At 43.6% G+C, this 13415-nt stretch overlaps 1 protein-coding gene across 1 annotated transcript in view; it reads right to left on the bottom strand.

Annotated features, from left to right (window-relative positions):
* The window catches only part of DIS3L2 (DIS3 like 3'-5' exoribonuclease 2), a gene marked incomplete at both ends in the record, with an annotated part of 151631 nt that overhangs the window by 30553 nt on the left and 107663 nt on the right, over positions 1-13415 (bottom strand). Inside the window, 2 exons of the mRNA XM_082003901.1 lie at positions 1612-1719; positions 8864-8976. Of these exons, the coding sequence (XP_081860027.1) occupies positions 1612-1719; positions 8864-8976 (221 nt within the window). The remainder of the gene's footprint in view (positions 1-1611; positions 1720-8863; positions 8977-13415) is intronic.

The raw sequence follows: 13415 nt of genomic DNA, 5'->3' as shown, positions 1-13415 counted from the left end.
TCACCTCCCTTTCACCCAGCAGAGCCTGGGAGTGCATGTGATCCTGTTTACACTGAGATGAAGCTATAGTAACACCTAGAAATACAGGAGACACATTCTGTTCCAACTCACAGATAAGCTCTTACAAGAATGCCCTGCTGGGCAAAAGCCCTACAACCACTTCTCCTCTCGAAGGAGTAAATTCTTCTCCAGTCTTCACCTGATGCTCAAATCAAGTAACCTCAATTAAGACTGCAGTCCTGAAAGGCCTCCTAGGAGGAACCAGTTTGCTGAGATGGCCGTAGGCAGTCTGATTTCCAAGGGACAGCACAGTCATGGCCCAGACCACTGCTCTTCCAGAGATCAGCTCCCTGAGCAGGCATAAGGCAGATGCTGCAGCTACTCTATTTTCTCACTGGCCAGACAGGATTGGTCTGAACACTGTTTGGAAAGCAAATAGCATATACATTGTAGGGTACAAGGACAAGATTTAATTAAAAGCTTATTTTAATTAAGACTTGACTACTAGCTGTTCAAAGACCTCTCAGAGTCAACAAAAGGCCCACCAAGCAGCTACTATTAGGAGGCCCCATGAGTAATCATGCTGTTGCTACAGGAAGTGGAACCCTTTTCACAGTGAATAAAACCCATCTCACTGCCACAGCAGGGACTCACTGGACAAACGCAGACACAGGACTGCAACTGTATTTTGCTAAAGCACAACACAAGACTCAGTATCCTTTGGAGCAGCATGGACAATAATAAGGAAGTTAATATTTGTGAAAAATTACCAAACTGGCTCAAGAAATACTCTCCACAGAGAGAGTTGTGCACGAGCACAACACTAGTTAAAAAGGATATTTCTGAGTACAAAAAGTGTACTTCACATAGATCGGAGAGTCCTCTGCTAGTGGCAGTCTTTAGCCCTCCTTGATTAGCGAGGGGACCCTGTGATCACCAAAGAGGAGATTTTTTAGGGTTACAAAGAGTGTGGGAGAGGAACAGGGAGAGAAACGAAGACCTGGGGAGAGCTGTCAGGCAGCTGAAGGCAGCTCGCTGCACTGCCAGACAGCCTCCACAACCGTTCCCTGGAAATAACACAAGCAGAGGACAGACCTGTGCCTTTACTGAAGACCTACCGCACTTTATTTGAGTCGATGTAATTTGCAGCTCTGAAGAACGAAATAGTCTGTTTACCAGAGAGGCCATGGAGGGATACTGCCCTCATCCACTGCCCTGCACAACTGCCTATAAGCACAAGGCAGGGTTGGAGTCAGGGGGGAACATCTTGTCCCACCCAAAGCATTAGATTTTAATTGCTGATGGAGGTAAGACATTAAATGGATGGGTGACCTGGCAAGGAGCAGGAAAACCTCTATTTCTGAAATTCATACAAATATTCTTCCTTTCCCCACTATGTTGTGAGATTATTCCAGTCTGACGTTCCACAGTATCTCATTGGTAAAACAAGGTATAGGGACAGTCCTACATCCTCCAGTATTGTTCACTGACAAGTCCTTTGCTATCCACCTGGGTGTTAAGGGACGGCATTTTTACGACTGTTTGCAAGAGTAGGGGCTGGCCACCACGGTAGGACTGATTAGCAGGATGACTGCCTGCTACTTGAGGTACCTTGCCTTCTGGAGTCATCTTCCACATCACAGAGAACGTCAGTCTATCTTTCATGGGATTGAGACTGCATAACTCCTCACAGAGCAGCTTGGGAAGCATCGGAATCACCTGGAAGAGAAGAGAGCCTTGGTGAGATACGGGCTGTTAGCAGAGACCTGTCTGTGGCCAAGCTTCCCTGACCGGGTGGTAGAAGAGAGGCTCAACAATACACAAAAGCAGAAAATGCGAAAAACCTTCAGGATCACATTCTCTGTGGCAGGAGTGGCTACGTCATAGCTCTGGGATGGATCACCCATGCCAGAGCTACATCAGACGGTGAACAGCATGTCAGCACAGAATGAGCAAGTAACCCAAACCTTCTGAAATGAACGGAAGTCAGACACTGCTGAGGCTACCAACACTCACATCAGCCTCAACCCTCAATGAGACCAGAGGGAGCTGTCAGTCTCCCACCTGGGAATCATTCCCAGTGCTCCCCTCGGAGGTATGGAGTAAGCATCTTGGAGCATCCTGCATCCTCAATTATGAAAACACTTTGCAGCTTTCAAGGTCACAAAGGTTGCTCTGTTTGCCACTTCTTTCCCAATGCCACTTTGACACTGGGAAGAATGAGGAAGACACAGCACATCAGAAAACCATGTTGAAGAAACACGGTCCTGGCAGTCAGGAGCTGAAGAGCTTGGATTTCAGAACTGTGTTTCCTGCTTTGCCACTGAAGACTCTGTAACCAGGCAAGGAGCTCAAGTCTGCTCCCTGCAAAGCATAAATGAAGCTTGCTCCCAAGCATGACAGGAGTGGTGCATGACTTTAATAAAGATTGAGCCATGCTTTGTAGCACAGATAGGAATGTGTAGATGTTGGTGAGATAAACAAAAGCACCTGTTTTATGAATATTGAACCTGATGTTTGCAAACAGAGGGAGAACAATTACTATTTTACTATACTCAACTCTGAACAAAATGTCAGCCAACAGAAATTTTTGGCAGGGATTTTTTAACCTGTGTCCTAATTCCTTACAACTAATCAATGTTTCTGCTGAACACTGAATTACCAAACCACAAATTACTAACCTGACTAGCAACAAGGCAAAAGATTTGGAGCATATTCACTCTAGAGCAAACCTGAGCAGCTCCAAGTTTTTCTGCCATATAACCTGAGTTATTTCCCAGGTGAAGTCTGCAGTAAAGATCATATTTAGCTGCTGTTTAACAAAGCAAACCTAATTATTAGAGTTTCACATTCTTATTTCCCTTCTCATTATTTACCTTTGTGAAGAAGCAGTAACTGCCCTCAAAGAACCGCCATGTTGTTGTTCTTGTTTATTCTGCGTGGTAATGTGAGCTGGTGCATCCCCGAAAAACAGAGAGACATGCTCTACTTAGTTGCCATAAAATACGTTAGCTATTTAATTTAGTTCCTGTTTTGATTGCTCTGCTGTGCCACCCTGTAAGTTAGGACACACAGCAAGCAGACCAGCATGCAAACCCCAGCTCTTCCAAACTCTGTGACACCGATGTGGTCATTTCAGAGATAAGATTTTCTATCTAGACGCCAGGGGAACAACTGGTCTTCAAAACAGTAAGGGGGGAAAAAAAAAGTCTCAGGTGTCCATTTTCTCCTCAAGTGCACACACTTCATATTTACCTTTTGCTTTGAAGGAAAGACTCTTAAAATATTTAATCACATTTGTGGTTTGGCACCAGGCAATGGCTATAAATCCATTCTAATTGCAGTGCATATTAATGCCAAAAGGTTAACTGTACGGTCTCTGACCATCAAGGAGTTGCTTGCAACATGAATCAGCAGCATTGGTTCAGCTGGAAGGTCACAAGGGCACAGATTATGATAAGCTGTTTCCCGCAACACAAAGGCCGTCAACTCTGTTATTCCAGTTGTGAACAGTACATTAACAATACTCGTACATTCATAACTCACGGATCCAGTACGTGAGCTCTGCCATGCTGCCTAGAAGGACCCATACCACAGGGTTATAAATTTAGCATGAGCGGTGCCAACTCATACCAGAAAGGACAGAAAATAGCTTTATAGACTGTTGGAAATCCCTGCCTGCCTAAGATCGCCCATGACCACTGTAAGACCCTGAAGTTCATGTCACAGTGAACAAAGTGACAGTAATATAATAAAAGCTCCCATGCCCTTTTCCACCCAAATTAAAAGCTGCGGTTACTAGCTTTCTCTCTCTCCCCCGCTCTGTGATTGATTATCTGATAATGTTCTGTACTTATTGAATATTTCTGTGCCTTCGCACATCCTCTTTCCTTTCACATCTCCTGAAGCAATAACAGTCTGCTAGAAAAATGCCTACATGAAACATGAAAGCCCGTCCACAATGAATAGCCCGAATGAAACAACAGGATGCTTGTTTTAAGTGTACTTGAGCAGGATTAATATCCGATTCAAGAGGCTATAACTCTATGGAAGGGCTTTCAGTGATGTGAAACACAAGCAAAGCTTTAACTCAGATCATAATTACAGCACTAAACACTCACCAAGCAATTAGCTGTAACAAACCTACTGTTAAATAGGGAAGCATCAACCTGTATTACCCTTGTTTTACAGGGGAGAAAATTTAGGCAAAGTAACTTAACCCAAGCCATGGAGGAAATCTCACACGAGAGCAAGAATTCAATCAACCTCTTCCTGGGCTCGGCAAATACATACGTAACATAAGACAACGTGACCTTGCATTGAAGGTATTTCAATTTTATCTACCTTACTGGATTAAAAGAAGAAACGGGTTTTCAACACCACAACAGTCCTGGCTAACTGCCTCCCTCTGCTTTAAATTCACTATTCCAGAGAATAAACCAACCGTTACAAAGCACAGAAGTTTAAGTTATAAATGTACATTTCCTCTTTTCTTAACATGATACGGCCACAGGCTGAAAAGATTCTTAGTAGTTGCAAGCCCAGCATTTAACATACAAAGATGTCACAATCATGTCACACTTGGAGAGCAAGATGTTTCAGGAGTTATCCCCGGGGCTGCCCAGAAGGAACTTTTGCAATAGGATTATCTCCATCTTTTTCTGAAGGAGACGCAGGATGAGAGGAGATTTCCCTAAGTACGTCTTTAATGCCCAGATTTGCAAAATATCAGGGTTGCATAGCATTACCTCAAATAATCCAGAGGTTGCCCGGCATCTTTTAAATGCTTTGCCCTTCCCGTGACTGTCTGCCAAGAGACAGCGGTGTCTGCCAGCTGCCCTGCGGAGCACCACGGCACGCAGAAATCCAGCTAGCTGAAACACTGCCGAGGGATATCACCTCCAGCGTGAAGTGGTTTCCTTAGCAAATTGCTAAGGATGTGCCTATGTTGGTGATCACATCATTGAGCTTGATTTTACTGCAGGTAGAAATAACGTCACCTGGGCTTATACAGGGATCATAAAGCTGGAATGGGGAGGGGTGTATAAATGTACTTGAATCTAGAAATGCAGTTGGAGAGATCCAGCAGGGCTAGGGAAAAAACTTTCACAATGAAAAACAGGACCTATGGCCCCCAGGAAATCTTTTCTAGTGAACGTATCATAGAAACCAGGGCTGAAGAAAGTCTTGGGTGGTGAGAGCTTGCCTGGTTTTCATCTCCCTGTATCAGTCAGATTAATAAAAGACATCATCTCTCCCTACAAGCCCAGCAGGGCCCAAGAGATCCTGGAAAGGGCATTTTGAGTGAAAGGCTGACAGCCACAATGCTCGCAGCTGTGGGTCTGCATCTCAAATCAAATTACAGACAGAGGATCTCTCTGTCCCTATTTCCAAGTCCTATATGAAAAATCTCCAGCGCTACCATACGCAGCTCCAGCACCGCCTGACAGCCTCCCCTCCATGCTACCAGCTCTGCCCACAGGCAGCCACGCGTCCTGGCTCACCAAAGCACTGGGCAGCAAGGGAAAACCGAAGTAAGAGAAAGCACAGCTGGGGCTGGGGGGATGCATGGCTGCATGGCGGAATCACTTCAGACACAGGAAGATGGAACCTGCTTGTGAGAGCCCTTGGTTTGAGTTTGTTTTGCCTCTTGGGATAATAAGGTGCTTCCAGAAACCAAATGCGAGTTTCCAGCCTCAGACTCATTCCTAGGGAGCTGGGCAGTGAGAGGGAGCACACGCACACTGGGATGATAAAACTCCCCGTTCTTTTTAAAATCAGAACCATCTGCTGCAGCCAGGACTGACTCACCAGCCAGGTTCAGAGTGGGTTAGCCAGGGCGGCTCTCATCAATGGACTCGCTGTAGCAACTTTTCAAGGAAGAGATGGGGAAAACTGATCAGTCAAGCAAAGGGAAAAGGGAACAAACTCCGGTTCAGAAAAAAATTCAAAGTCGCACAGACAGCTTTGCTCCTTTCAAGCAACCCCATTCTGCTTTGCCTGCCTGCTCAGGCTTGGTTCAGTTGGTTACAAACACCACTGACTCCCAGGGTGACCCCTTCTCCCACCACCGGTCTGATGGGGAGGGACTGTATTAACCAAGAGTTTCCATCAGCTGCTCTCCCCAGAGATGGGAGGAGGACGCTGAGGTCCAACAATGGGGTGGGCTCAGCAAGCCTCTTGCTTACACACTAAAAGACACTCAAAGGAAATAGGCAATTTGTTTATGAGCCAAGATTTCTGCTCAAGACTTGTATCAACACTTCCATGAATTCAGATTTCGAGCAACTCTTTGTTACTCAGCCTGAGATTATCAAAATATCAACACCCTGACAACCTGCTGGTGTCAAAAGTGAGTATCTCGAAGTCCTTGGACTCAATATGAAGATAGGCTTACAGTTCCGATCTTTGATCTCCAGTATAAAATAGGACCAATAAAATATTATAGGGATTTATGGCTGACCTCTCACTTGAGCTGCTTCACACCTAAAATAACACTACAAGATGTGCCAAAAAAGAGGAAACTGTTTAGGTTTTCTTGCTGCTTAAAACCTGATACACTCTTATTTCAAAAACTTTCGACTTGTATTAAATAGACCACTAGCAATTACACAATAACTCCCCTTCTGGATACATGGTTCAGGAAAATTAAATATGTGGCTTTATTTAACTTCTTTGGAAGGATTAGCATGGTGCTAACCTCTAGCAGAATCACAGCTGTCTTAGGAAACAGTTCCATCAAAGGAAAGCATATTTTCTACAAGAGTCATGCTACCATCTTGTTTCAGACAGCCTGTCTGCTTTTCTTTGCCCATCCCCTCTCTTCTTATCATCTCTTGCAATTAAAGTATTAACCATTTCATCATCTAACTTAGTTTTCACTCTTAAAATATATTTTCTGCAGGGCAGAAGTGTGGGTAAAACACTAATGCTGACTGCTGGGCTAAAGCAGTTGAGCAATTGAAGATTACGGGTATGCTGGCATTGCACATGACTGGCTGGTAGTGGCTGGGGGGAAAAAGCCCTCTGAAAGAAAACTCAATTAGTTTTTGAATTCAGATAGATTTTTTATGAAAAATGTTTCCTTTCTATATAAAAATCTTCCTTCTCTTCTCCCTTTTAAAAAAAAAAATCACATGCCTTCAAACCATAGTATTTTGACTTGGAAATACTGCCACAACATCTTCCTGGACTGAAGCTTTGCTGCCCTGCAGTGACATCCCCCCTGAGCCAGCCCACGTCTCTGATAGCGAGCTACAGCCGTTGAGTCACCCATCAGAGGGGGAAGCACAGCACCGCAGAAGCCAAGGGCTTATCACTGGAGAGGCTGTAGGACTGGGAGGGCTCTGGTGCCAGAACTGCTGTTTCCATGAGATATGCATTGCTTCCCACTCCTGGAGAACAATAAGTCACTGGTAAGTGGCGTCTTCCAGCACGGCCACTCCTTCATCCCACGCTGCAGCACCTGTGTGCTGTTGGGCTTGCTACCACCAATGCAGCTTGGGCACTGCTGCATTGCTGACACGGTTACTCCGTGCAGCCCATACCCACAGAGACCTAAAATTCATCCAACTCACTGAGATCCCCTGAAGCTATGCCTTGTTATTTCTACCAAAGGAAAGTTACGGAACCACTACTGAAGGTTAACAGCTTGATATCAAACCACTAATTTGATTTCAGTAGTGTAAAATAAATCATTTTATTATCTGCAAAGTGTGGAGAGGACACAGTAAGCCACTGGAACAAGCATCATTACAAGATCCTCCCTGGATAGCAACCCTGGGAACATCCAGGAAGGGAGGGGAACAATCACTCCTAATCCTAAGTAGCAAGTAGGATATGTTTGTTTATTAGACAAAAGGTGCCTTGTCATCCTGGAAAGGGCCACAGAGACAAGGACTTCAGCCTGACTGAATGGGAGTGTGGAGAGAGGCAGATTAATCTGCTCCTATGAGATTGCCTCAACACTCCCCTTCATGCAGCTGATGCTTCAGGCCAACACAGGACACTAACAGCCAAGTTTCCCGGCTTCCCTGCACGCGCAGTGCCGGTGGTATCTGACAAGCTAGGAAATGTTTCTGTACATTCAACTGAAAATGTGACAGGCACAGACAAAACCTGGAGGTTTCCCTTCCAACAATGTTAAACTTGAACCTGTTCATTTTTAAAGTACAGAAGTCAACTTTAAACTTGACTTCAACGTTTGGTTCTGTTATGCTAAAATCTATACTATTTCAAATATCTTTTCACTACATGATGAAAAAACGTAATTTCTTCAGTATTTGGGACACCCAGATAAAAGAAAACTCCATGAAATACTGCTGTACCTCAAGATGTGAGATTGCACAGGATGTTTTACACCCTACTCTGCTGTGCATCCACTTCTGGGAGGGATTAGCTGCTACCACTGCACTGAAGACAAAGACAAAACTCTCCACCAGCACAGCTGCAAATTTCAAGCTCCCAGCAGCAAAGCAGACGAGCCAGCTTGGGTCTGTCAGGCTTCTCTCAGGTCAGCACAGTGCAAATGTAGCTATGAGCTCTGGGCCCTGAACTAGCTCCAGATCAGCAGAGTCCCTTCCACAAGGAACCGCGCTTGAGCTGGCAAGCCCTGGCACACCAAGGTCTCTGCCCACAGACACAGGGTCACGAACCGCTGCTTCACCCCATGCTCTCTCCGTAGGCTCTGAGGTAGTCAGCAGCTATGTTAGCTCTTGCATTTGCATCATTTACACATTTCTGTAGGTTTGCTGCAATAATAGCAAGATTTTGATTGCGGGCATCGGAAAATGAACCTTTAAAATGAATTTACGGTAAATGGAAGACACAGTTGTCAGACGACAAAAGGAAAAGTCATCCTTACCTTTTGCACTAGATAGACACTAGTTGCTCTTTCGCTCGCTACTTTATCCAGTGCTGTTTCTTCCAGTACAAAGTAGCTTACATCCGCGATGTGAACACCCACTTCGAAGTTCCCTGAAATTGCACAAGGAAGTCAGTAGGCTGCAGGCAACATGAACTGATGACATATTTAAGTCTGACCCCTCTCCTCCAGTGCTACCGTAACCTTTTTGCTTTATGCCTTGATGTCACGAAAAATTATACTTCTTTCCATCTCCTCCACCTGAGATGAAAACTGTGGTCTCTCACGACACTACCAAAAATGCACAGCCACCCTCGCTACAACATACAAGTGAATCCTCAGGCACAGTGGTGGGTGTGTGAAACCCCTTAAAAAACATGTGGGGAAGTCTTTCCAACTAGGAGCTTGTAATAGTGAGCCCAGTCCTCATCACTTTGCTGTCAGACAATAGTAAGCAAGAAATATGGGACCCCACCTTACAACCACACAGGCAATGCAGGACACCATTTCCCAGGTATGGAGCAGCTGGTCACGTGTGCTTTTGGGTTCTCAGAGCTGCACTTGTTTCCACTTCACCCTGGTTGAACCCAAATTGCTGCTGGTGACCTGGGAAGTCTTCAATGACTTTGGATCAGGCTATGCAAAAGCACAGCTTTCCACAAGCAGAACATCCCCAGTGTTATCCTGCCTTCCCATCAGATGGGATTTTTTATACTTTAATTAGAGTCCAGCCTAGAAGTATCTTAATTCAAAGGCTAGAGAGGAGTACTACTGAGGTTTATCATGAGATTTTGGCAATAATTTGGATTTGGAAGTAGTGATCATCCTCAGCTTTGGAAGCAATTAGTACCTTGGCCCAAGAAATTCTCGTTTGCTAATCCTCAAAGCAGCCTATTGACCTTTGTTTTCTCTGGAAGGACTAGGCTAGATTTGAGGTGCTTATTTGTTCAATAGTTCTAAGTGGAGCGGGTTCCTAATTATAACATTTGGTTCTTTAGAGGAATTCACTAACTTCTTGGTATCTACAAATATTTTTTCTTTCCTTAATTTTCTTTAAAAGATAATGTAATAAGATACCATGCTGGTGACAATCCTGTTTGTTTATATGCCTTGCAAAGAATATTATAAAATCCTTTCTCTAGAGTGTCACATTTTTGAAGGATAAATGGTTCATAGCTGCCATCATTAGGCAGATCTGTGCCCTTCTGATGGATACTAGTGCTAGATTTCAGCAAAGTGGAAATGGAAATGTATACAGGCAAAAGTTTGAGCTCCTATTAGGAGAGCCACCCAGCCCTCTGTGCCCCCAGATAGGGGTTCAGATAAGCGAGCCCCAACCCACCCTGTAAGACTGTTTGAATTCATAGCAATTTTAACTTATCTTCATTAAGCCATGTTTGCACTGCACATTGAGTATGTAAAGTATTATCTTGCATTTTGTGCTGCTTTTCTACACTCAACAGAGCACAGATGTAAAGGCAGCAGAAATGCACATGGAAGATGGGAGCACTGGAGCTTAGATTTGTCCACATAACCTACAGTCACTGGAAGGTCCTGCAGAGAGTAAATATGATGGAAGCAGTGGGAGAGGGCAATAATCCCATCGCACACCAAGGGACAAATTCCACCACTCATTAGGAAGCTGGGAGAAAAGACTGCAGATTAAATGGTTCACCTCAGAAAGCTGCCTACAGCTGTGTTGTGATATTATCACATGCCTTGAAAGCTGCTCTACATGGATTAGGCATCCAAGCCTGAAACTACTTAGACAGTAAGTCTTAGACCAACAGTTCAACCAACAAGTTTAATATTACACGCACTCGAAGCCAACACACTCAGAAGGTAAAAAAATATTGAATACTTTGAAGTCAATATTGTAATGTATTGACCCTGCAGGCAAATATTGACGAAAGGAAAAGGAGAGGGGGTCATTACATCATGCCTTTAATCGTACTTTAATTCAATATGTGCACTGTTACATACATGAACTTTTTGTCCTTGGTAGAAAAATCGACAAACCAAGAAAGATCTCATTGCATGAGATAATAAAACATGGAGTCAGCCAACAAAAACACATTGAGCGGAGTTAAATTTCATCCAGGTTTCCCACCAGAGCTTCTAAAAGATGGGGTCAGCGTGAGCCCCCTGCTTTTGAACTTTTAATGGAAATTCTACCTAAATATTTTCTTACATACATTGACATAATGCAAACTGGCAGCTCTTGGGTTTGTCTTGCTCAAGTATGAATCACCCTATCTCCCTCACCCCCAAAAAATTCAGACCAAGAGAACTTAAAGATAACAGCACAGCGATCAACCGGTCTGACTTCTCTCAAATCACTGCTTTTTGATATGTTAGACAAGATACCAGCCTAAGCCTACACACAAATACCTGCCTACTGCTCTCTCCTGGTTCATTTGGTAATTAAAATGAAATAACTTTATGGATAGAGAAATACTATTCACTAGGATTCTCTTCCAGGTCCACAGACAGTTTTTCTAGTCTCATTAATTTTTATGACAAAGTCACAAAAGGAACATTTCACATTTTAAGCCTTGTGTTATTTCCCAAGGTAAATAAGAAAATGTGGCCTGAATGAAAGGAAAAGAGAGTTAAACTGGTACTCATTTATTCAAAATAATAATTGTCAGAGAGCAGAGAAAAGGGGGAAAGGGACCACAGGGACCACACACCACAGGCTGCTACACATGATCTACTCTCCGCCTTCATTTTGTTGAAGAAATCTACTTTTCCAGCAAATAGAGGCTTCAAATCTTGGCATGTAGCTCTCCATCATGATAGACTGTATAGCCTAAATTTCTTACAGAAACAAATACTTCACAAACCACAGACTTGCTTCACCCCAAATTTAAAATTCTCCTACAGTAAAGCTAAAGCTGCACAACAACCCCTAAAGATAGGTATATGCTATCAGTTCAAGGATATTTTTTTTAAAAAAGGAATTTACATAGGAATGTACAGGAGACTAAGCCAGACACTTCATATGCTGATATTAAAGCAACAGCTGAAGGGAGCATCTATTGCAATGAAAAATGCTGAAGGCGCTTGGATGGCTTCTTTCACTCAGGATCTCTCGGAGATTTTTTTATTTAAAATCATTTCCTCTGAAAGTGGGTGCAAAATTCAAACTCTACCACTACAACTCTGCTTCGTGGAAGACTTTTAACAACAGGGAATGCAGTTTAGAATGAAGCAACACATGTTTTATTAACCAGCTGCACCCTATTAGCTCCCCTCTGCAAATACAGAGACACAGCAACAGAGATGGATGGGAGACAGGCGTATTATTTGAAATTACACTACGACACTGGAAAACCCAATAATGAGGCCCTTTGCAAAGATGAGCTCTCCTCCTAAGGTCTGCAAGTAGAAACAGGGAAAGGGCTGGGCACTCAGCCACCAAAGCTCCTCCTGGGCCAATGCTCTGTGCAAGAGGGACAGGATTTGTTGCCACCTTACTGCAAACACCACAGTTTTGACGCCCTTGCGGCACTGCACACAGAGAAGACAATTTCCCTTTTTGTTTACCATCATGTAGGTTGCTAAAATGGCAGAATATAATGGACCTGTAGTTCTCCAACTTCCTAGAAAACTGGATCCCCTCTCAAAGCTTACCAAGTGATAGAGCTATGAAAGGCAGGTCTCCCCCAGCATAATGCTGCACTAGGCACACAGCAATTTTGGAGGTTTGGCTCCTTGATTTGAGGATCTGGTTTGTTTGAACCCACTCCAAAACCTTGTGTGTGTAACACTGATATGATGCTAAAATCAAAGGAGAAGTGGTGGCACTTCACAGAAGAACAAAGAACAAGCTGTTCCTGGTTTTTTTTTTTTCACTGATGATTTCATTATCTACAACGAAACTGTTCAAAGAAGTTTTTCCTTCTTTTTTGAGGAAAGGATTAACAAGAAAAGAGCTGGAAGAGAAGGAAGAGGCTCTTTCAGTCTGTTAATTCTCCATAGGAACTGCCAACCCAGCAAGTCGTATCAAGTATTTGCCCCAGGAATTAGAAAGTTGAGTTGAATGTATTGGAACAGTATGCAAGGGAAGACACTGGCAGCAAATCCCTGTCTTCAGCAACCCTAGTCAGTCCTAGCACAAATGCAGAGAGACTGACCAAGCAAGTTCACTTCATAATTTAGCATATGCAAATTTTAGGACCATGCAACTTAAAAATGCAACTCTTGAAGAATAAAACAGCAGAAGGTAATTCTCTAGTATGCAGACATATGCACCTTTATGTTCATCTCACCTTCAAGTATCATCATTCGCAGGAGAGAAGACAAACACCAGCAAGAGTGTTAAGCCAACTTAGAATCTAATACCAAGTTTTTTGTATTAACCACTATTTCTCACACTGTCTTCACCCCTCAGTTAGGGAGATACAGAAGAGTTCAAAGCAGATTCCAAAGTGTTTGCTCTAGCCAGAAAACAGACAATACCTACCTGCTGCCAGCAATTCAAGGTAGTTAGCTGTTCCCCAGCTACACCACACTCTTGCAGCAAATAATTACAGCTCTTTCCCATTCC

Source organism: Phaethon aethereus (assembly GCF_964289735.1).
Source record: "Phaethon aethereus genome assembly, chromosome: 9".
NCBI classification, from domain to species: domain Eukaryota; kingdom Metazoa; phylum Chordata; class Aves; order Phaethontiformes; family Phaethontidae; genus Phaethon; species Phaethon aethereus.
The sequence above is the reverse complement of the archived record's forward strand: the minus strand, read 5'-3'. Positions and strand labels throughout refer to the sequence as shown.